Source organism: Myotis myotis, unplaced genomic scaffold, assembly GCF_014108235.1.
Source record: "Myotis myotis isolate mMyoMyo1 unplaced genomic scaffold, mMyoMyo1.p scaffold_m19_p_8, whole genome shotgun sequence".
Taxonomy (NCBI): domain Eukaryota; kingdom Metazoa; phylum Chordata; class Mammalia; order Chiroptera; family Vespertilionidae; genus Myotis; species Myotis myotis.
The window spans coordinates 30,472,256-30,495,348 of NW_023416390.1; the positions used below are offsets into that span (position 1 = coordinate 30,472,256).

The 23,093-nt window shown below is 40.6% G+C and overlaps 1 protein-coding gene across 5 annotated transcripts in view; it reads left to right on the forward strand.

Annotated features, from left to right (window-relative positions):
• The first annotated feature begins 174 nt into the window (after nt 1-174).
• The window catches only part of SP100 (SP100 nuclear antigen), an 89,703-nt gene continuing 66,784 nt past the window's right edge, over nt 175-23,093 (forward strand). For all 5 annotated transcript variants that reach the window (XM_036319482.1, XM_036319481.1, XM_036319485.1 and 2 more), the window contains exons 1-3: nt 175-403; nt 19,736-19,914; nt 20,366-20,534. In XM_036319482.1, coding sequence (XP_036175375.1) covers nt 205-403; nt 19,736-19,914; nt 20,366-20,534 — 547 coding nt within the window. In that variant the 5' untranslated portion in view covers nt 175-204. The remainder of the gene's footprint in view (nt 404-19,735; nt 19,915-20,365; nt 20,535-23,093) is intronic.

The window sequence follows — 23,093 nt, forward strand, 5'->3', positions numbered from 1 at the left end:
GTTTCCAGGCCCCGTAGCTAGGCTATTTTCCTGTTTTTGGAGTCGTTGCTCAAACAAGAAGACTCCTTGGGGCTGGCCCTGTCCCTCCCCTTGGGTCCTCCTCCCCTTGCCTCCTGGTCCTGACTGTCTCTTTTTGTCCTCCATTCCTGCTGCCACATGTCCTGATGGCTGAGAACGACTGCGGGGCTGCAGAAGGAGGGAGACATGTCTGAAAACACTCAGAAAGTTAGTTTCACTTCTAATTTCCCCATTTGGGAGGAGCTCTCCTCGAGTGATTGTACACACTTCCTGCTCAGGGCTGAGCAGCCACACTCGACACAGGCTGGGGACACAGGAGGGTTCCAGGCCCAGAAAGAGCCCAGAGCAAGACGATGGCCAGTGAAGGCACCGAACTCAGCACCAGGTCAGTCTCTGTCTCCCTTTACCTTTCTCTCAGGTTGTGCTGCTGCTTTGGTGTCATTAGACACTCCTGTAAACCTTGACTTCATCCTGCTTTACAAGAACACGCATGTGCAATTTATGAAATGCAGGAATACATGTGAGGGAATCAGATCTTTAAACTGCAGAGGGACAGCTGCTGGTGTGAGTGCAGCTGCCACAACCCACAGGACTCTTGTCTTACAGCTACTCCTCAGCTGTGGGCCACCTGGACTCGGCTGTCCTTTCTGACCCAATTTGTTATTTTCTCATGATCTCCGAACCCTCTCATTTCCCTCGGGGCCCCTCTGCCTTCACTAGGTTTTTTTCAAAGAGGGTATTTTAGAAAACATAAAATTCTGGATGCCTTGGTCTCATCCCTGAGCTAGGGATGGGTCAGTGCCAGGCCTAGTCCCATCTCTGGTTGGGGCTCTGGACTCTCCCTCCAGGGATCTTGATCTAAGGGAGTAAGAGAAAAAGAAAAGGCCAAGACATGAAAGACTAGTGCAGGCTGAGTATTTTCATCTGCACTTTGAGTTTCTGCTCTGTAATGGGTTATACCTCTGACAAGGCAAAGGCCAGAAATCCTATCCTTTTCTCTAGTAATTACTTAATATGTTTAACCTTTTTTAATAGAAAAGAATTACATTTTACATTCTTGTTCATAAAATTTCAAATGACATGCAAGTGTGCAGAGGGGAAAGTCCCCTTCCTTTGCCACCTGCCTGAAGCCATCAGTCCTGGCCCTGTTGAGTGTTGTGGGCACAGCCTTCCACGTCTCTTTCTCTGCGTTCACACATATAACTGATTGTCCTAAATACATCATTTGTGTTTTGTTTTTTAACAAAGAGGATAATATTGGACTAGAGGCCCAGTGCACAAAAATTTGTGCACTCAGGGGGAAGGGGGGATCCCTCAGCCTGGCCTGTGCCCTCTCGCAGTCTGGGACCCCTCGGGAGATAACGACCTGTTTGCTTAGGCCTGCTCCCGGGTGGCAGAAGGCAGGCCCAATCCCTAGGTGCAGCCCCTTGTCGGGCTCAGAGCAGGGCTGAATGGGGAGTTGGGGCGCCGCCCCCTATCATGCACAGAGCAGGGCGGATTGGGAGGTTGAGATGCCACCCTCAGTCACGTTCAGGGTAGGGCCGATTGGGGGGTTGGGGCACCTCCCCCACTCTGTCAAACTCAAGGCAGGGTCCATGGGGAGGTTGTGGCGCCACCCCCTGTCACTCACAGAGTAGGGCCGATAGGGGAGTTGGGGCGCTGCCACTGTCACACCCAGGGCAGGGCCGAAGGGGAGGTTATGGCTCTACCCCGTCACAGAGCAGGGCCCGTGAGGGGGGGGGGGGGGGGGGGCGGGGCGGGTTGGGGCACCGCACCCTGTCACACACAGAGCGGCAGGATGATCAGGGGGTTGGGGCGCTGCCCCCTGTCACGTTGATCCCGGTGCCAGGAGGCCTCGCGGCTCCACTGATCCCGGTGCTGGGAGGCATATTACTCTTTTACTATATAGAATAGAGGCCTGGTGCATGGGTGGGGGCTGGCTGGTTTGCCCTGAAGGGTGTCCTGGATCAGGGTGGGGGTCCCCACTGGGGTGCTTGGCCAGCCTGGGTGAGGGGATGATGGCTGTTTGTAGCTGGTCACACACCCTTCAGGGTGGGAGTCCCCACTGGGGTGCTTGGCCAGTCTGGGTGAGGGGCTGAGGGCTGTTTTCAGGCTGGGACTGAAGCTCCCAACTGCTCTTTTTTTCTTTTTCTTTTTTTATTCTGGGCCAGCTTTAGCTCTGAGGCTACAGCTCTTAGGCCTCCACTCCTGAAAGCAGGTATCTGGTTTGTTTCGGGTCTACAATCGAAACTCTGTATCAACTCCAGCTCTGAGATCCCGGGCTCACTGAATACAGGTTTCTGGGTTTTTGTTTAGCTTCTATGTTTGTTACATAGTTGCTTATAGCTCAGAGGCCTGCAGTGGCAGGCGGGGAACGTTGGAGTCCTCCGTCAGTGAAGCAAGCAAGCCTCATGTTAGTTTCAAGCTGCCTGGCTGCAAGCCGCCATCTTGGCTGGCAGTTAATTTGCATATCTCGCTGATTAGCCAATGGGAAGGGTAGCGGTCATATGCCAATTACCATGTTTCTCTTTTATTAGATAGGATATGCTATTTTGCATTGTTAATTATTTTAATAGTGAAAATATTGAATTTTTTTCACATTAATGAACATACAGATCTCCTCCATTCTTTTTAAAGCTGCATACTACTCCATGGAATCTATATGCCCTAATTATTTTTTAAAGAAGTTTTATTATTTTTTTAAATTCTTTATTGTTTAAAGTATTACATATAGTATTACATATGTCTCATCTTTCCCCCATTGACCTCTACCTAGCCACCGCCAACCCCACACACACATGTCCTCAACCCCCTAGTGTCTGTGTCCATTGGTTATGCTCATATGCATACATACAAGTCCTTTAGTTGATCTCTTATGCCCCACTTCCCTCCCCTGCCTTCCCTCTGAAGTTTGACAGTCTATTCAATGCTTCTCTGTCTCTGGATCTGATTTTGTTCATAGATTTATGTTGTTCATTATTTCCACATATGAGTGAAATCATGTGATATTTATCTTTCTCCAACTGTCTTATTTTGCTTAGCATAATGCTCTCCATGTCCATCCATGCTATTGTGAATGATAAGAATTCTTTCTTTTTTATAGAAGCATAGTATTCCATTGTGTAGATGTACCACAGTTTTTTAATCCACATATCTACTGATGGGCACTTAGGCTGCTTCCAAATCTTAGCTATTGCAAATTGTGCTGCTAAGAACAAAGGGGTGCATATGTCCTTTCTGATTGGTGTTTCTTATTTCTTGAGATATATTCCATCTTTCAGTTGTATTTTTGAAGTGGTTGTTCGAGGCAGCAAACTCCGGTGTTTACCTATGCCACCATCTTGGTTTCTCCCCGCATTTTCTGATTACATGGGAGGTGGACGTGTTTTGTGTCTATTGGTCATTTAAATTGCCTCTTAGGTGAGTTGCTGGCTTATTTATTGCCAGTGCTATTAGTTGAAGTGATTGTCTTTTCTTTGATAATAAAGGAGGGTTTGTTAAATATTCTGAAAGTTATAAATTTACTTTCCTTTTCTTTAATTTTGTTTATGGTGACTTCTACTTGTAAAGCTTGAAATTTGAAGACTTATTATAATATTGATTTTATAAGATAAATATACTCTGGCTATTATGAATAAATGGAAGTGATGCTAAAAGTTACTGGTGAATTCCATGCACACCATCTTCAACCATAGTTCTCGTGTTCTTAAGATGGCAGAGTCAACTCTACCTTTACTTCAGTGAAAGTTTCTTCTCTACTATCTTCAAAAATGTATTCTTATTTAATTTGGGGACAAAACTATTCTTCCATTGGTGCAACTTTAGCCTTCACAGATTTATCTGTCCCTAATAAATCTTCTCTTTTTCTCTTTACTTTCTTTTGTCTCAAACCTTTCTTCTATAGTGCCGGGGTCCAACCCCAGCGGTTCCAGGGGTCCCCAAAGGCGTAGATGGAGTCGGCTAAGAAGGAATGACATGGAGGCAGCATTCAGTTCATCAGCAGCCTAGCCAGGATCTCTAGCCAGGATCTCCAGCCAAGTTCTGGTCTGGATCTCCAGCGAAGTTCTGGTTAGGATCTCCAGCCAGGTTCTGTGTCCATGTTCTCTTGCTAGGTTCTCCAGCCAGGTTCTGTCCAGGTTCTCCAGCCAGGTTCAGTCACCAGGTTCTAGTCAGGTTCTCTTGCCAATTTCTGTAGTCAGGTTCAGTCCAGGATCTTTTGCCATGTTCTCTCGCGCGAAGTTCTTCTGTCTCTAATTCTGTGTAGGTTCTGTGCCTAGGTTCTGTGTCTCTTCGTTCTGTCTTCTTACATCTAGGGGTCCCTGTTCGGGCGCCAGATGCCGGGGTCCAACCCCAACAGGTCCAGGGGTCGCCAAAGGTGTGGACGGAGTCGGCGAAGGAGGAATGACATGGAGGCAGCGTTCAGTTGATCAGCAGCCTAGCCAGGATCTCTAGCCAGGATCTCCAACCAAGTTCTGGTCTGGATCTCCAGAGAGGTTCTGTTTCAGATCTCCAGCCAGGTTCTGTGTCCATGTTCTCTTGCTAGGTTCTTCAGCCAGGTTCAGTCCAGGTTCTCCAGCCAGGTTCAGTCACCAGGTTCTAGTCAGGTTCTCTTGCCCATTTCTGTAGTCAGGTTCAGTCCAGGATCTTTTGCCATGTTCTCTCCAGCGAAGTTCTTCTGTCTCTAATTCTGTGTAGGTTCTGTGCCTAGGTTCTGTGTCTCTTCGTTCTGTCTTCTTACATCTGTATTTATACCAGTTGATTCCAATCCTATCAATCTCTATTTCAAAGGTTAGGGCGTTTCTTATCTCCATTCCAGGGAGCAAGATTATGTAGCTTAAGCATGATTGTTCATAGTTAAAGTGATTAATTACCCACCTGGCACTTAGTTAAGAGGTTTTATTCCCTCCCTAACTTCAGGGGAAAATCCCTACCTGGGGAAACAACCTTTCTCAGAGACCTTGGTTAAAACACATAGTGCCAAGAAGGTGAGCAAACATATTAAGAACAGTATGCCATATATGCCAGGTCCCTTGAAACAGCAAGGATGAACTGGCTCCCGGCAAATTCCCCCTTTTTTATTTTGTAAAAGCCAGGCATTAAAAAGAAAAACCTGAAATGCTCTCTTGTATCCATTTTAAGAGTAGGATTGGCGCTTTCCGCTATTACCTGAGTCCTGATCTATCACCCCAGGGAGAGCTTGCCAATCCTGCACTTTCCCGGGGTGGAAAGGCTGCAGTGGGGTTAAGGATAAGGCTCCTTGGGCCTACCTTCTCCCATGCCAATACATTTACCTTTCCTTCCTCAGAAAAGCATGGACATATTTCTTATATAAAACGTTCTGTCTAACTGGGAGTAACCTTAATTCCTCTGCTAGCAAGCATATATGTTAAAAGATCAATACAGTCTTTTTTCTTTAGACTCAGTATGGCACATCTTCTTAATCTAAAGATCAATACAGAGTCTTCTTTCTTTGGACTCAGTATGGCACATCTTCTCAATCTAAGGATCAATACAGAGTCTTCTTTCTTTGGACTCAGTATGGCACATCTTCTCAATCTAAGTTCTGTACTATCCACCTTCTTACCCTACTTATCTTCCATAGGGGGGTCTGTAGCACCCTGGTGGAGTCCTATCCATCCCGAATGTGGGGGTTCTCAATGGGGGGGGGCTTACCCAGGGGAATCCTGTTCCAGGGGTTCCCAAAGGTGTGGATGGAGTCAGCGAAGACTATCCACCCTCTTCCTACGGTGGAGTCCTATCCATCCCGAGAGTGGGGCTTACCTAGGGGTCCCTGTTCGGGCGCCAGATGCCGGGGTCCAACCCCAGCGGTTCCAGGGATCCCCAAAGGCGTAGATGGAGTCGGCTAAGAAGGAATGACATGGAGGCAGCATTCAGTTCATCAGCAGCCTAGCCAGGATCTCTAGCCAGGATCTCCAGCCAAGTTCTGGTCTGGATCTCCAGCGAAGTTCTGGTTAGGATCTCCAGCCAGGTTCTGTGTCCATGTTCTCTTGCTAGGTTCTTCAGCCAGGTTCAGTCCAGGTTCTCCAGCCAGGTTCAGTCACCAGGTTCTAGTCAGGTTCTCTTGCCCATTTCTGTAGTCAGGTTCAGTCCAGGATCTTTTGCCATGTTCTCTCCAGCGAAGTTCTTCTGTCTCTAATTCTGTGTAGGTTCTGTGCCTAGGTTCTGTGTCTCTTCGTTCTGTCTTCTTACATCTGTATTTATACCAGTTGATTCCAATCCTATCAATCTCTATTTCAAAGGTTAGGGCGTTTCTTATCTCCATTCCAGGGAGCAAGATTATGTAGCTTAAGCATGATTGTTCATAGTTAAAGTGATTAATTACCCACCTGGCACTTAGTTAAGAGGTTTTATTCCCTCCCTAACTTCAGGGGAAAATCCCTACCTGGGGAAACAACCTTTCTCAGAGACCTTGGTTAAAACACATAGTGCCAAGAAGGTGAGCAAACATATTAAGAACAGTATGCCATATATGCCAGGTCCCTTGAAACAGCAAGGATGAACTGGCTCCCGGCACTATAGGAGTTATTTAATTTTTAGTCGTTTTTTTGGTTTATAGTTATATCTAACTAGAGGACTGGTGCTCTACATTTGTGCACCTGGGAGGAGAGGGGGAGGAGGGGTTCCTCAGCCCAGACTGTGCCCTTTGGTAGTCCGGACCCCTCAAGACTCGGTTGTCCTTCAGGCTGCCACATTCGCCAGCCATGAGCCTGGCTTGTAGCTGAGAGGCACTCCCCCTGTGGGAGTGGACTGACCACAGGGGGCAGCTCCTGCATTGAGCGTCTGCCCTCTGGTGATCAGTGCATGTCATAGCGACCAGTCATTCTGCCATTCAGTCGATTTGCATATTTCCCTTGTATTATATAGGATATTATTTTAAGTTGGTTGTGTTTTCTTGAGGGGGTGTCTTAATTTCCCTCAATAGCTCTGCAAACTCTACTTTATTATTATTTTTTAATGGTCACAGAACTAATTTTATTTTTTAACTTGATTTAAGCTTGACTTTAAACCACATGTTATTATATCAGCCCATTGGTGCACAGCTGCTTTATTTAGTTGTTTCTGTGATATTAAGTGCTTTGGGGATGTGTTCCTCACCCTCTGGGTTATTCCTCCAGATTGACCCTGTCTGCAGTTTGGTGCCTGTGTTGCTTCACTTTCTATTTATTTATTTATTTATTTATTTATTTATTTATTTATTTATTTATTTACTAGAAGCCCAGCACATGAAATCATGCGGCCCCACCCACCCGTGCCAGTCTTTGCTCATTATTGTGTTATGGCCACTGGGTTTTTATCTATATAGATTTATCTATTTATTTATTATTTGTTTGTTTGTTTTCCATCACCATTTATCCCCCTCTATGTCCTTTTCACCTCCACCCATACCCCAGTACCCCACTCCCCAATCACCACCCTTGCATTGCTACACTCTCTTTGCCACGTGCCTGCCATGATTTTACAGCCCAATTCAGTCATGCTTGACTTAGCCAGCTCTCCCCTCTTCTCCAGTTTGCACTGTCCTCATCTGGGTTAACCATCCTTTTCCCCTCTGCTCTTACCCAGGGGCCACATGAGCAGAGTGTCTTCTATTCTCACTTCTCTGCCATTGGCCCACAAGAGTCTCTCCTTATGCCTCACTGACTTTCATAGCTCCATATGAACTCTTGACACTTGGTAGAGTACATATCCCCATCATCTTTTCTTCTTCAAAGTGTCATGACCCTTTGCATCTCCAAATAAGCATGTCGAAATCTTGTTCCAATTTTTTTTTTTTTAGGATCGTAATGATCCTATGGATTGATTAAAAGAGAATTGACATCTTTATAATATTGTGTATTCTACCTCATTAATATGGCACATGTATACTATTAATTAAAAATATTTTCTGATAAAATTTATATTTTTCCTTCTGCTAGATTTATTTGTAAATACTTGATATATTTAGGTTATTAAGTCTACATAATTTAAAATGAACTTTCTAGCTGTTTGTTATTAAGATATAAAAGTAAATTAAATTTTTGCCAAACTCTTTTTAATTCTAATGACTTTGGAGAAATATATACATATTAATTTACATAATATATTTATAATGACAGTTTTGTTTCTAAAAATCTGATCCTTACTAGTACACTTATTATTTCTTTTTCTTGTCTGTGTTGGCCAGGACTTCCATTATTATGGTGAATACAAGTAATAATAGTAATCATCTGTACCTTAAGCCCAATCCCAAAGGGAAAGCTTTTCTCATTATACCATTATGGATAATGTTTGCTGTGGATTTTCTTTTTTAATATAGAAACTTGGACAGATTAAAGAAGTTTTGTAGTTGCATATGATATTTTCAATGTGTGAGGTGTTTCTTATCCTGTTTTCTACTTTTTCTGCTATTCTCAATTGCAAACATTTTTTTTTTAAATAAATGATTGTTTTGGAATAATTTTATATTTACATTAAAGATGTGAAGTTACCACAGAACCTTCTGTATACTGCACACCTAGTTTCATTTCCTGTGATATTATCCTTTTACACTATTGGGTATAATTTTCAAAACTGAAAAGCCAACATGAGTACATCAGTGTTAACTAAACCACAGAATTTTGTTCATTGGTTGTTTTAATTGCAACTTTTTTAAATTTTTAAATTACAATTTATATTCAATATTACTGTGTATTAATTTCAGTTGTACCATAAAGTGGTTAGATAATCATATACTTTACAAAATGTTCCCACTAATATTTTCAGTATGCAACTGTCACCAGACATAGTTATTATATTACTAGTAGTCCCATGCACAGATTAGTGCACACTGAAAGGAAATTAATTAGAAGAAATATTTTAATATCACTATTCACCTTTTCTCTATAATAGAAGTGTCAGAGATGATAGAAAATTAGTAAAATGTATACGAAAATAATGTATAAATTGATTAATAAATCAATAATAACAACATGAGGACAACCAAGATGGCAGCATAGGTATATACCTGTATGTGCCGCCCCCCCACAACCACATTAAAACTACAACTAAAGGACAAAACGGCGATCATCCAGAACCATGGGAAAGCTGGCTGAGTGGAAGTTCTACAACTAGAAGGAAAGAAAAAAGTGCATTGAGGCTGGGTAGGAGGTGAGGAGGTGCCAAGAGCAGAGGGAAGTGGCCAAGATGCAGAGACAAAGAAACATGTCACAAATGAAAGAAATGGAGGAAAGCAGATTACTGGATTTGGAGTTCAAAATGACAGTGATAAGGTTACTCAAGAATCTTCTACAAACCTCCGAGGAACTTAGTGAGACCTTCAAGGATCTTAATGAGAATGCCAAAAAAATGGAAAAGGACCAGTCAGAAATCAAGCATACACTGACTAAAATAAAGAATAATATACAGAGATCCAACAGAAGACTAGATGATTCCAAGAACCAAGTCAAAGATTTGAAATACAAAAAAGCAAAACACACCCATCTGGAAAAGCAAAAAGAAAAAAGAATCCAAAAATATGAAGATAGTGTAAGGAGCCTCTGGGACAACTTCAAACGTACCAACATCCGAATTATGGGGGTGCCAGAAGAAGAGAGAGAGCAAGATATTGAAAGCCTATTAAAAGAAATAATGACAGCAAACTTCCCCTACCTGATTAAAGAAATAGACTTACAAGTCCAGGAAATGAAGAGAACCCCAAATAAGAGGAATCCAAAATGGACCACACCAAGACACATCATAATTAAAACCCCAAGGGCGAAAGACAAAGAGAGAATCTTAAAAGCAGCAAGAGAAAGACAGTCACTTACCTACAAGGGAGTACCCATACAACTGTCAGCTGATTTCTCAACAGAAACCATGCAGGCCAGAAGGGAGTGGCAAGAAATATTCAAAGTGATGAATAGCAAGAACCTACAACCAAGATTACTCTACCCAGCAAAGCTATCATTTAGAATTGAAGGTCAGATAAAGAGCTTCACAGACAAGAAAAAGCTAAAGGAGTTCATCATTACCAAACCAGGATTATATGAAATGCTGAAGGGTATTCTTTAAGAAGAGGAAGAAGAAAAAGGTAAAGATAAAAATTATGAACAACAAAGGAACAACAAATACATGTCTATCAACAAGTGAATCTAAAAATTAAGTCAATAAAAAAAATCTGATGAACAGAATAAATTGGTGAATATAATAGAAGCAGGGGCATAGAAAGGGAGTGGACTGACAATTCTCAGGGGGAAGGGGTTGTGAAGGGGGTGCAGGAAGAGATTGGACAAAAATCTTACACCTATGGATGAGGACAGTTGAGGGGGGTAAAGGCAAGGGGTGGGGTGGGAACCAGGTGGAGGGGAGCTATGGGGGGAAAAGAGCAACATCTGTAATAATCTGAACAATAAAGATTTATTTAAAAAATGAAATATGAATTTGGGAAAAAAATAACAACATGATAAAACAACAGACATGATATAAAAATAAAAACATGATATAAAAACAACATTGATAAAAACAAAGACTGATAAATTGATTAAATTTATTCTAATATCTGCCTGTATACCATATTAAGAGTAAACACACTTTCAGAGTGCTTGACTAATTTCCCTTCTGATGAACTTTAACATCTTTAACTTTAAAGTCACATGTTCTTCTAACTCGAGAGAAAGCAACATATAACTGACCATGTCCAAAAACGGGTTCAGATGGGAATATTCCTACTCTGTCTAGAGTTTGTCCTTGTGATTTATTAATAGTCATCGCAAATGATGGCATCATGGCAAACTGTCATAGAATTAATTGAAATGGGAGGCCAGTGTCAGATGGGGACAAATATCACGTATGCGCAAGCCAACATTTATTTTTAAATTGCCAGTGCGCATCATATGTACTGGCCAGTCGGTCGGACGGTCAAATGGATGGACAGTCAGTAACTTAGTCTTTTATATGGAGAAATATATAGACATATAGATGTATAGATATATAGATATATAGATATATAGATATATAGATATATAGATATAGATATATAGATATATAGATATATAGATGTATAGATGTATAGATATATAGATATATCGATATATCGATATATATATATGGTTAATCTTTGGTTTTACTTTTCCACCTTACTAAAAAATTATATTTAAAAATTGTATATACTCCAATTTGCCAATGTTATCCTCCTGTGTCTTTCATAAGAATGTACACACACACACACACACACACACACACACACACACTTGGATTTTGTGTATCCTCATTACCAATTCTTCCCAAACACTCTACAGAACTATAAAACTCTTCTCAATATGATGAGACACATTAGATAATTGATCAGTTCTGTTTATTTTTTTAGAGAAGCTCTCCTGGAACCCTTTATTCTCCTTCTCTAATTACATCTGATTGCTTCAGGCCACCAAGGCTGACCTTCTGAAGCTTGATCTCTCTCAGGTTGCATCCTGTTTTTGGGGTTTTATGTATTCCCCTTTCTTGTTTTACTCCCTCATTTTGAGTTGCACATTATCCACAGCCTCCTGAATAATACCATAGAAGGTATGCATATATTTTAAGATCATTCGTGGATTTTTTTAAATGATTATTTTTGTCCTCACACTTGTGTGAAAATTTGGTAATGAAAAAGGCCTATTCCAGAAATGAATTCAGTCCATTGTCTTGCAGTTTACTATTAGCAATGCTATCATTAGTATTTTACTACCATTAGTATTGCTAATGAGAGCTCTGCTGCCATTCTGATTCTGATTCTTTCTTTGTATGTCACTTACTTTGACTCTGAGACTTTCTGGTTCTTTAATCACTTGATTACATGATAATTTGCTCTGGTGTTGGTTTTAATCATTGTTTTGGATACTTTAGAACTCTTTCAAATGGAAACTGCTTTATTTCAATTCAGATGATTTTACTTTCAATATTTCTTCAATAATTTCTTCCCTTCTGCCTCTCTCTTCTATCTTTTTGGAATTCCTGGTAGTTAGATATTAGGTCTCCTAGATTAATCCTCTACAAGCTTTCTGTTTTTGAGTTTGATTGGCAATCTTCAATAATTTTTTCTTTTTTGCCATATTTTTAATTTCTAACAGCTCTTTTTAATGTTTCTCCTTTTTTATACAATCGTGTGTGTGTGTGTGTGTGTGTGTGTGTGTGTGTGTGTGTGTGTGTGTTGATTTTAGAGAGAGAAAGGAAGGGAGAGGGAGAGAGAGAAATATTGATGAGAGAGAACCATCAATAGGCTGCCTCCTGCGCACCCGCTACTGAAGATTGAGCCTGCAATCCAGACATGCACCCTTACTGGGAATCAAATCAGTGATTTCTTGGTGCATGGGACGATGCTCAACCAACTGAGCCATGCTGGCCAGGGTTATACCATCCTCTTTTTTTAATAAATCTAATCTTTTCTCTCTATTCCTGAGGATGATAATGTTTTTAATTCATCTGTTTCTTCCAAGGTTCTTTTAAGAGTTCATTTTTCCCCAGCTCCTGCCCCATTGTTTGTTTGTTCTCAGTGATCCCTCCAGCATCCACTGGGTGTCCAGCCGCATTTAGAAATGAGACATGAACACCTGATTAGGGCTTTGTTAATGAATGGATGCCTCTAGATGACTGGTGAGCTTCAGTAAGCCAGTTTTGCTTTTCATCTCCCGACCTGTCTTCTGAAGTAATGGTGCTTCTGATTCCTGAATCCTTTCACAATTCAGAAACCCAAATTGGCTTGCCTCTAGCTAGTTTCCCCGTATAAGTAATTACATGTTTTCTAAAGATTTATTGCGCTATTTGAACACAAAAATAATGCACATCAATGTATATATCTTCATGAACTTGGACATATCCATACATTTATGATACCATCACCACAAGCAAGGTACTAAATATGTTCATCATGTCCAAAAACGTTTTAATGCTTGTTAACTATAGGTACCGTTTTATAGTAGATCTCTAGAACATATTCATCTTTCATAACTGAATCTTTATACCCACTGGAAAACAATTTCCCATCTCCCTCTCTCCCACTCCTGGACACTGCTATTCTGTTATCTTTGATTGTTTTGGATACCTCATGTAAGTGGAATCATGCAGTATTAATCCTTCTGTGACTGGTTTGTGTCACTTAGCATAATGTTCTCTAGTTTAGCCTGAATCTGTGAAACTTTTTGACATTGTTCTTGGCAATAATTTCTTGGATTTGACACCAAACAACAGGCAACAAATCATTAAGAATTTCAAAACTGTAAAAGCAGAGCATTAAAGCAATCACAGGGTCTTATGTGACCACATAGAAACATGCCGCTATGCTGGCCCTGCTCTCACATTTAGGTCTACAATCTATTTTGAGTTGATTGTGGTATATGCTCTGAGGTAAAGGTATAAATTAATATTTTTGCATGTAGATATCCAAATTTCCTGTCACCATTTGTTGAAAGACTATCTTTTCCTCATTGAATTATCTTGGCATTTTTTATTGAAATTCCATTGACTAATAACATAGTGTATTTCTTCACTATCAATTCTGTACCAGTGATCCATAATTTTTTCTGCCAATATTATTACTGTAGCTTTATAATAACTGTTGAAATCAGAAAGTATAATTCCTCCAACTTGGTTCCTCAAAATTGTTTTGGCTATTCACATTTCCACATAAAATTTGGAATCAGCTTTGTAATTTCTGCAATAAGGCCTGCTAGGATTTTGATAACTGCATTGAACCTATAAATCAATTAGAGGAAATCACCATCTTAAATATGTTGAGTCTTCCAATCCATGAACATGGAGTGTTTCCATTTATTTAGATCTTTAATTTATTTCTTAGCAATGTTTTGACGTTATCAGCATATAATATTTGTGTTCCAGCCCTAGCTAGTTTGGCTCAGTGGATAGAGAGAGTATCAGCCCGCGGACCGACTGGTCCTGGGTTCAATTCCGAGTAAGGGCACATACCTTGGTTGCAGGCTCAAATCTCCAGCTCTGGTTGGGGTGCATGCCCTGCCCTGTTTGGGGTACGTGTGGAAGGCAACCATTCTATGTGTTTCTCTCACATTAATGTTTCTCTGTCTCCTCCCCACCCCCTTTCACTCTCTCTAAAAATGAATGGAAAACTACACTTGGATGAAGATTAACAACAACAACAACAAAGATTTGTGTTCCATTTGTTAAATTTATTCCTAAAAATTTTATTCTTTTTTTTACCTTTATTTTTAATTAGAAAGTCAACTTTTAAATTTCTAAATTTCTCAGCCAATTGTTTTACAGAAAGAATATTATCTCATAAGCTATATGGGTATTAAATATACTTATTCTAAAAGTCTTACTTTGGCCCTATTTTTTCTTTTTCCTCTGATGTTACCAAAAATGATAAAAGAAGGAACTGAAGGGACTGGGGTGAAATCCTGACACTCTGAACTAAGCCAATGTTAACAGCCTGGGTGAAACATTGCATTGCTTTCCCAACATTTGCTCCACACTTCACACACAAATAAAAGACTTTTATTACTTTGATTTGTATAAAAATGGAATCATAACTTATTAATATGAAATTTATGTTTTCATTCATCAATAAAATTATGCCTTTCCATTCAAATACTAGAAGTAAATAATTATGTATCCAGCCATATGAATTTACCATAATTTACTCAACCATTTAGCTGAATGAACCATCAAACTGTTTTCAGGTTTCGTGGATCAGTGTTATGTTGTTATGGTTATATTTTGCTTCAACAAAAACTTTTGTACTTATGGGCATCTAACCAATAAATATTGATTATCGCCTTATGTGTATCAAGTACCCCCCCCAAAAAAAATCAAAGGACAAAACAGACACAATCCCTATGCTTGCAGTTTATATATTTTTGAGAGAAGACAGACAATGAATATGACAATAAAAACTAAATAAAATATATAAATAATTGACTTAATATATTAAGGAGTAGTAAGGACATGGCAAAAATAGAGCTAGGTTATGGAATTGGAAGCATAGGAGTAGGTTGGAGTTTAATATTGTTAAAATGTCAGTTCTCATCAAATTTCTCTATGGTTTCAAAATGCAAAAGGCTATAAAAATCCAAAAAGCTTTTCTTATAAAAATTGAAAAATTGATTTTTAAAGATATTGTGCCAGATGGGTACTGGAACTATCTGGGAGAACGCTTTCTGAAGTATATGATTGTCTAATCACTATGATGAATACCTGAAACCAATAAAAATAATATTTTTCAAAAGGACAGTGCCCTCAATAAACACTTGTTGGATAAAAAAAAAAAGGAATAAAAAATAAATAAAAGATATGTGGAAAGCCAAAAGACTTAGAAAACCAAAATAACCTTTCCTTAATTGACATCAAGACCTTCTATAACCTGTAGTAGTTTAGTCAATATGCTATTGGCATAAGGATAGACAAATAGATCAGTAGCACAGAAGAGAAAAATCCAGAAAGATACCCATGCTTATATGTAAATGGCTTTTTGAATATTTTCATTAACTTAGGGTAGACAAAGATTTCTTATTACACTAAAGTTATTAACCACACAAAAAATAGATTTGGCTTCATCAAAAAGATTTCTCCTCATCAAAAGACTTAATTAAGAGAATGAAGGGCAAACTGGCAGAAAATATTTCCAATACATAAATCAAACATGGTGCCTCCAGGAACATGGTGGGCATGGTGCGAGGTCAGGGGTCCCCTCGCACTTCAATCTGGGGAAATGGCCGGCCCTGGGCACGTTGGTGTAAACCCAGTGCGGGGAGGTAGCCTAGGGGTGGGTTCTCGGATCTTTTCAGATCTGGATTTGGAGCCCAGGATCAGGCGGGGCTAGAGGACTGCCCAGCTTCTAGGTCTTGGACACATGGGCTCCCAGGAGCCATGCGGGCCTGAACGCCATCTGCTTTGCATCCTTAAGCTTTGGCCTCTAGCGCACCCCTCCCACCCCACGTATTTTTCTATCCTTTGGTAACAGCCGTCAGAGTGCAGCCATAAGATTTTATGACTTTTGAGTGCATCCCTTACTCATCTCTGCACTGTCCCTCAAGGACCCCCAATGAAGCTGACAGAGCTAACTCCTTTCAGTAGAAGTTTGGTGGGGTTGCGGGGGGGGGGGGGGGGGGGCGGTAAGGCATGTGATAGGGCTTCCCCCTCCTACTTAATTTCTGGCCCCAGCTCTTTGTTAGTTCATTGCTCTACTTACAAGGCCAAGAGATGGGGATAGATAACTCCTCAGGTTATTTTTACCTAATAACGCACATTCATAGGACCTTCCAATTACTTTGTACCTGTTTCCCTTCTTCACCCCTCCTCATAACCCCTCTTCATACCAAATTGTACAGTTTTGCCTGTGTGCAGTTATGAAGGTTTTAACAGGAAATTCTTCCCAGATTTTGTCAGCTGAGCCTCTAGGTACAAATATCCTTCGTGCTTTATTTCATCAACTAGAGGCCCAGTGCACAAAATTTGTGCATGGGGGAGAGGGGTTCCCTCAGCCCAGCCTGTACCCTCTCCAATCTGGGACCCCTTGGGGGATGTCCGACTTCCAGGCCTAAACCGGCAGTCGGACATCCCTCTCACAATCCTGGACTGCTGGCTCCTAATCGCTCACCTGCCTGCCTGCCCTGTTGCCCTTATCTGCCCCCCTCTCCTGCTGGCCTGATCGCCTCTCACTGCCTTTGCGTGACAGCCTGATAGATCCTAGCTGCCTCCCCTGCTAGCCTGGTCTCCATTAACTCTCCCTGCCCACCATCCTGGTCACTTCTTACTGCACCCCCCCCCCCCCACTGGCCTGGTTGCTCCTAACTGCCCCCTCCCTGCTGGCCTGGTTGCCCCCAACTGCCCGCCCCCCCACCCCGCTGGCCTGGTTGCTCCTAATTGCCCCCTCCCTGCTGGCCTGGTTGCCCCCAACTTCCCCCCCGCTGGCCTAGTCACCCCTCACGGGCCCCCCGCAAGCCTGGTCACCCCATGCAGCCTGTTGTTCAGTCGTTTGGTCATCCCTCACTAACCCCCTGCTGGCCTGGTTGCCCCATGCAGCCTGCTTGTTCAGTCGTTTGGTCATTCCTCACTAAGCCCCCCTGCTGACTTGGTCATAGGCAGCCATCTTGTGAGGGTGTGAGGGTTAATTTGCATATCACCTCTTTATTATATAGGATTAAAGGGTGTCCCAAAATTCACGCAAAAAGTAATTTTGATAGAAAACACAGGTTTATTATTAAAATTGTAAATTTTTTATTGATTCATAAAGTATACAGTATAGAGTTATGTATGCAAAAGCATATCAGGTAAATGGCTTCCACAGTTTTGCTGGCACATATGCACTCTTTTGTTATTGCCTGAGCAGCCTCATTTTCGAAGAATGGTCCGATGATGCCTACACCCCAAAATCCACACCAAACAGTGACAAGTTGTGGATGCATTTGTTTCTCAACAATCACTTGTGGATTTTCTGAACCTCAAATACGACAATTTTGTCAATTAACCAAGCCATCAAGATGAAAACGAGCCTCATTAAATTCAGCCACATTTATGCAAAATGGTCATGGAAAATTTCAACAAAAGAGTGTGTATGCACCAGCAGAGCTGTGGAGACCATTTACCCGATATGCCATTCCATACATAATCCTATACTGTATACTTTATAAATCAATAAAAAAATTACAATTTTTAATTATAAACCTGGGTTTTCTATCAAAATTACTTCTTGCATTAATTTTGGGACATGCTTTATTTGTGGGCCTGCTGCATGCTAAGGCCTGCATTTCATTCTGTAGGCCCAGATGAACCAAATAGACTTCCCATTAACTTGAGACTAGTGGGGAAAATTAGGATTTGTGAAAAGGGATGGAAGGGTATAGTGCCATAGGAAAGGAACAGAGGAAGTGCTCTTGAAATTGGTGGTGGGGGAAGAATTAAGTCTTTAGAAAGGATATAGGCTGGAACCAGATTTGGTATTTCCAAATGAAATTGATGGGAGAAGGCAGTTTGACAGCTCACTGGGCACATGGAGTGAACATGATTCATTTTGTGTGTATGTGTGTGTGGTGGTGGGCAGGGGTGGAGGTCTGAGGTAGGGGTTGTGCAGTTTAATTGCTAAAAGCAGGGTGTTTAGCATAAAAATTCTTTTTTAAAAAAGAGTAAAAAAAAAGAAAACCCCTTATTTCTGCAATATATAACAAACTCCTACACATTATTAAGGAGTAAAAGACAACACAATAATCTGAATAGGACAAAGACTTGAATGGACACTTTACATGAAGATATATAATAAATAATGATACATGAATCGCCAATAAGCATATGGAAATATGATCAGTATAATTAGTCATTAAAGAAATACAAATTAAAGCTATTTGAGATAGCACATCACACATTAAAATGACTAAAATTGGAAAGGTTATTTCTTATAGACTTTGAAAAACAGTTTGGCAGATACCGTAATGGTTAAACATACTGCTACACAATGACCTTACAATTTCAATTTTGGCTGTTTCTCCAAGAGGAATGAAAACATCTCGCCACAAAAAGCAGAGCAGCTTTATTTGCACTAGTTCCAAACTGGAATCAATCCAAATGCTTATCAATAGGAAAATAAATAAGCAGATTGTGGTAAAAACATCCAATGGAGTATTCTCTACCAAAAAAAAAAGGAACAAACTTCTAATTACCAAAAACATAGATAATGAACAAAAGAAGTTAGACACATAAGCATACATAATGTATTATTCTATGTACAAATCCAGTAACAGGCGACAGTAACATACTTTGATAAAAAGACAGCAATGTTTGCCTCTGAGAGCTGCCTGGCTTCAGGTGGTCAGTTTGTGGGTCAGGGGTTCTCAACCTGTGGGTCACGACCCCTTTGGGGGTCAAATGACCCTTTCACAGGGGTCGCCTAAGACCATCGGAAAACACATATATAATTACATATTATTTTTGTGATTAATCACTATGCTTTAATTATGTTCAATTTGTAACAATGAAATTAGGGGTCACCACAGCATGAGGAACTGTATTAAAGGGTCGCTCCATTAGGACGGTTGAGAACCACTCTTGTGGGTTGTGGGGTTGTTCTGCTCTTCATTTTTCAAATGACATGTTGGTTTTAAGCAGCATGTCTCCCATTCAATTTCTACTGCCTTAAGGATCCCACAGGGCACACAGTTGATTTCCTGACTGCTGGGAGTATCCTCCACCTACATTCCTTCATTATCAGTTTAGTAGTGTTTTCAATAAAAGAGAAGACAAATGCTTCTCTTCAACTCCCATCCTTAACCAGAAACACTTTCTTGCAGGAATTAGAAGCAATAATGTGACATTATTATTACCTGATGTGTATATGCCTATTGGGTACTTTTCTTGTTTGACAAAAATAGGAGTCTTCATAACATTTAGAAATACAAAATGTTGATTAAAATATTGTTATCATAGTAATAAAATGATCAACTAAGAACCAGAATTACAGTCTCAGGATTACAATTACTTTCACTGGAAACAACAGCAATTTCTAACGTTTAGATGCATAAAAAAATTCACCGTATATAACAAAGCAGAGGTAGATTTATAACAACACAAAGCAGAAGTCCCAGAAGAAATGGTGATATTCTTGTGAAATGCTAAATTTATTCTATATCATTATCAAACCACAACTTTTTAGTTATTAACTAGTTTTATAACGCAGGGTGATATTTCTCTTAACCGCCTCCACAAGCATCTCAGAATCTTGATAACCATTTTCACATAGTATCCCTTCTCCCTAGGATGTCCACAGAAGACCAGGGCAGAGACAACAGGTTTACCTACGATATTAGATTCCAGCACTTCAAAAGAAATAAGGTGGAGATTTCAAGAGCAATACATAAAGAATTTCCTTTCCTTCAGATTCTTCGTGACCGTGAACTCATCACCAATAAAATGTATGAAGTAAGTGAGGTTTCTTATGTTACAATCACTTAGTAGTCATACAAATATATAACAATTCTAAATTTTACATGAAAAAATACCTATGCGGGAAATTGTAACACATTTACAACAAAATAAATTTCTAGCTATGACTGACTGGTTCAATGGTTAGAGCGTTTCCCTGAGCTCTGTAGGCTCTCAGGTTTGATTCCTGGTCAAGGGCCCATACCTGGGTTGCAGGTTCCCAGCCCCAGTCAGGACTCCTGCGGGCGGCAACCAGTCGATGTATCTCTCTCTCATCAATGATTTTTTTCTTTCTCCCTTCCCACTCCCTCCCTCCCTTCCACTCTCTCTGAAAAGCAATGGAAAAAAATATCCTCTGGTGAGGATTAGCAACAACAAAAATCACTTTCTAGGGCTCTTCTGTAACTTGGAAGTTCATATTTATATTTTCTCCATTTATTATTTTTAGGATTGTCAAGAATCTTGTAGAAACCTGGTCCCTGTACAGAGAGTGGTGTACAATGTGCTCGAAGAGCTGGAGAAGACATTTGACCTATCACTCCTGGAAGCATTATTCAGTGAGGACAACAAACAGGAATACCCTGCCTTAAATACCATTTATAAAGGATTTGAAAATGGTAATTAGTTTATTATCTACCTCTTGCTGTACAGGAATAACTTTTTTTGACAAGTATATATTTAACTCCTACTATGTACCACTCACAGTGCTGGGCAGTAGGGATATAGCAGTTAAGAAAACAGACATATCATGAGCCTCTCAAAGTTTTTGATAAAATGGCTACACTATAAATACCCCCTGCAGGTCTGCTTAACTAGGCATTTAGGGTCACAGGACAACCAGAGCCATGGTGGCATGAGACCTACTTAGAAAGACAAATGACAAGAAACTCAGCATCCCAACAGGGCAGCATCAGTTGCCGCTCTTCTGTGGAACCCCTTGCAGCTGTCCACACAGCAGTCCACCAAGGTGACTACCACCCACCACTAGTGACAGCTTAGTTGTGGGATCCACTGTGATTTGGCCATCCCAAGCTCATGGGAGTCAACGTCTCATGTAACAATTCTGTAGTTGTAACTTTCAGGGACCCCACAAAGAAGAGCTGAGTTACAAGAGTCACTACATTGAAGAAAGATCATACATGGCTTATAGTTCACATATAGTCCTTCCTAGTATACATACAATTTATCTACCTACAGTCACAGGTCACTTTTTACCATAAGCTCAGTGTTGGCCTAGTGACACAGAAGAGAGGCCACCTTCATCAGGTGTCCAGAGTAATAAGCAAGAAATTTAACCCAAAGTCAAATTTGCTCTTAAAGAACAAGAAATGGTTTTATTAACTTTCTTCACAAGGGGTGAAACACACATTAGTCATAGAATCACAAAAACTATTGCTCTCCCAGGGACTACTTTTGATGCTATATAACACTATAGGTATGATTCTCAAAAAGGTATGATTTTCTAAGAAGACATAATTTATACTTTATAATGGTACCCAGTTAAGAGAATGTTCTACTGTACCTAGATAGATAGATAGATAGATAGATAGATAGATAGATAGATAGATAGATAATTTACTTGCCTAAGTGAACTTTTTATTCCAATGGAAGCTCAATGGAGTTCTCCAGATAAGAGATAGAGGCATTACAAGAAAAATGGTCATATGTTCTAAGAGGGTGGATGCTATGGGATCAGACATGAGTGTGAAAAGGACTACTATGTCTTCAAAACAAGGACAAATTTGATTTGGCTCAATCAGAGATGAAAAGCATACTGTGGGAGCTAATTCAAGAGAGATAAGTTTGAAGATGATTTTACAAAGTTTAGTATATAAAGTTAAGCAATTTGAAGTTTATAAGTAGGCAATAAGGAGATACTAAGAAGTTTGTAAACAAGGAAATAGTTTAAAGTAGGCATGAAACATGTGGCTTATTGAATTGTATCAATAGCAGTCTTATGTAATGAAGAACAAAGTTGTTTTTACAGCAAGTCATTTAGTCAGAAAAAGGGATAAAGGAAGTCAAATACCTAGTCACAAATTTCAAGTCAATATTATATTTGTAACCAGGATGTTCCAAGACATGGGTAAGACGGGAATTGCAGTTACCTTTACTACCTACATCTTAGGGTCTCTGATCCTCTCCATGGAGTTCGGGAACTTCCCTCCCCAGGGCCTCGTACCCAAATCACATGCCTCGGTTTCTAGGGCTCCCCATTCTGGGATGACCCACATGTATGCCCAAAGCTGCCCACCGACCTCTGAGGAAGGCTGCAGCTTCCACCTCCCATATTCTGCTGCCCATGTAGCTACAGGTCAACAATGCAAAATTCAAGAAACTAAAGGTTGTGGTTTGAAGTGTGTCACTCTCCTGCTGCCTGGACGCCACTTTCATCCATTCATAGATCCACTCAAACCCTCAGCAGAACACTTGACCATAGGTTACTTTTACCATTTCTGGCTTTAAGCCCTATCTTCTACCTGATTTTTCCTGGATTTATAGCCATGTCCTGGAATGACAAAGCATCTGTGGTTCCCACAGTCTTGTTCATCTATCAAGCAATGGGCATGGTCCCAATAGGAGCTCCCATTATCAGCCTAGGGTAGCCTTCATGTCCTTCCACAGTGCCTCATCCTCCCTGGTCTCCCCATAGACACTCACACCCAGACTTTTTGGTTTATATACTTCCTCCTTACATTTATTGTGTCATCTACATGCAGAGGCCCTAGGTTAATGCTCTAGTCCCTCCTCACTGCAGCCTCCTCTGCCCCTGGTTGAGGAATCTGGAGGCATCCTCCAGTGCTAAAATATTCATTCCCTGCTTGCAGGTTCAGTGTCCTTTCCTTATTTCTGAAATCAATCCCCTAGGAGGTCTGTCTAATTTCACCAGTGTCCTCTGGTCTATCTCTTTGGGAAAAACTCCTCCTCCCTGACCCAATTAAGTCCAACCCTACTCTTCTCCAGGCCCATCTTTAAAGCTTTTGGGCTTTATCTTCATCACAAGGATCTCTCTAGAATCTTAGTCCTTCTACTGAGAAACCCATCTGTTGCTTCATTATACTTGGAATAGTTCAGAAAACACACTTAACTTCCAGTATTTATTTTGATATTTTCTTTCCCAACCGTATGATTTTTTTACTACTATGTTTTCACAATTCCGTTATACTGACATTTGA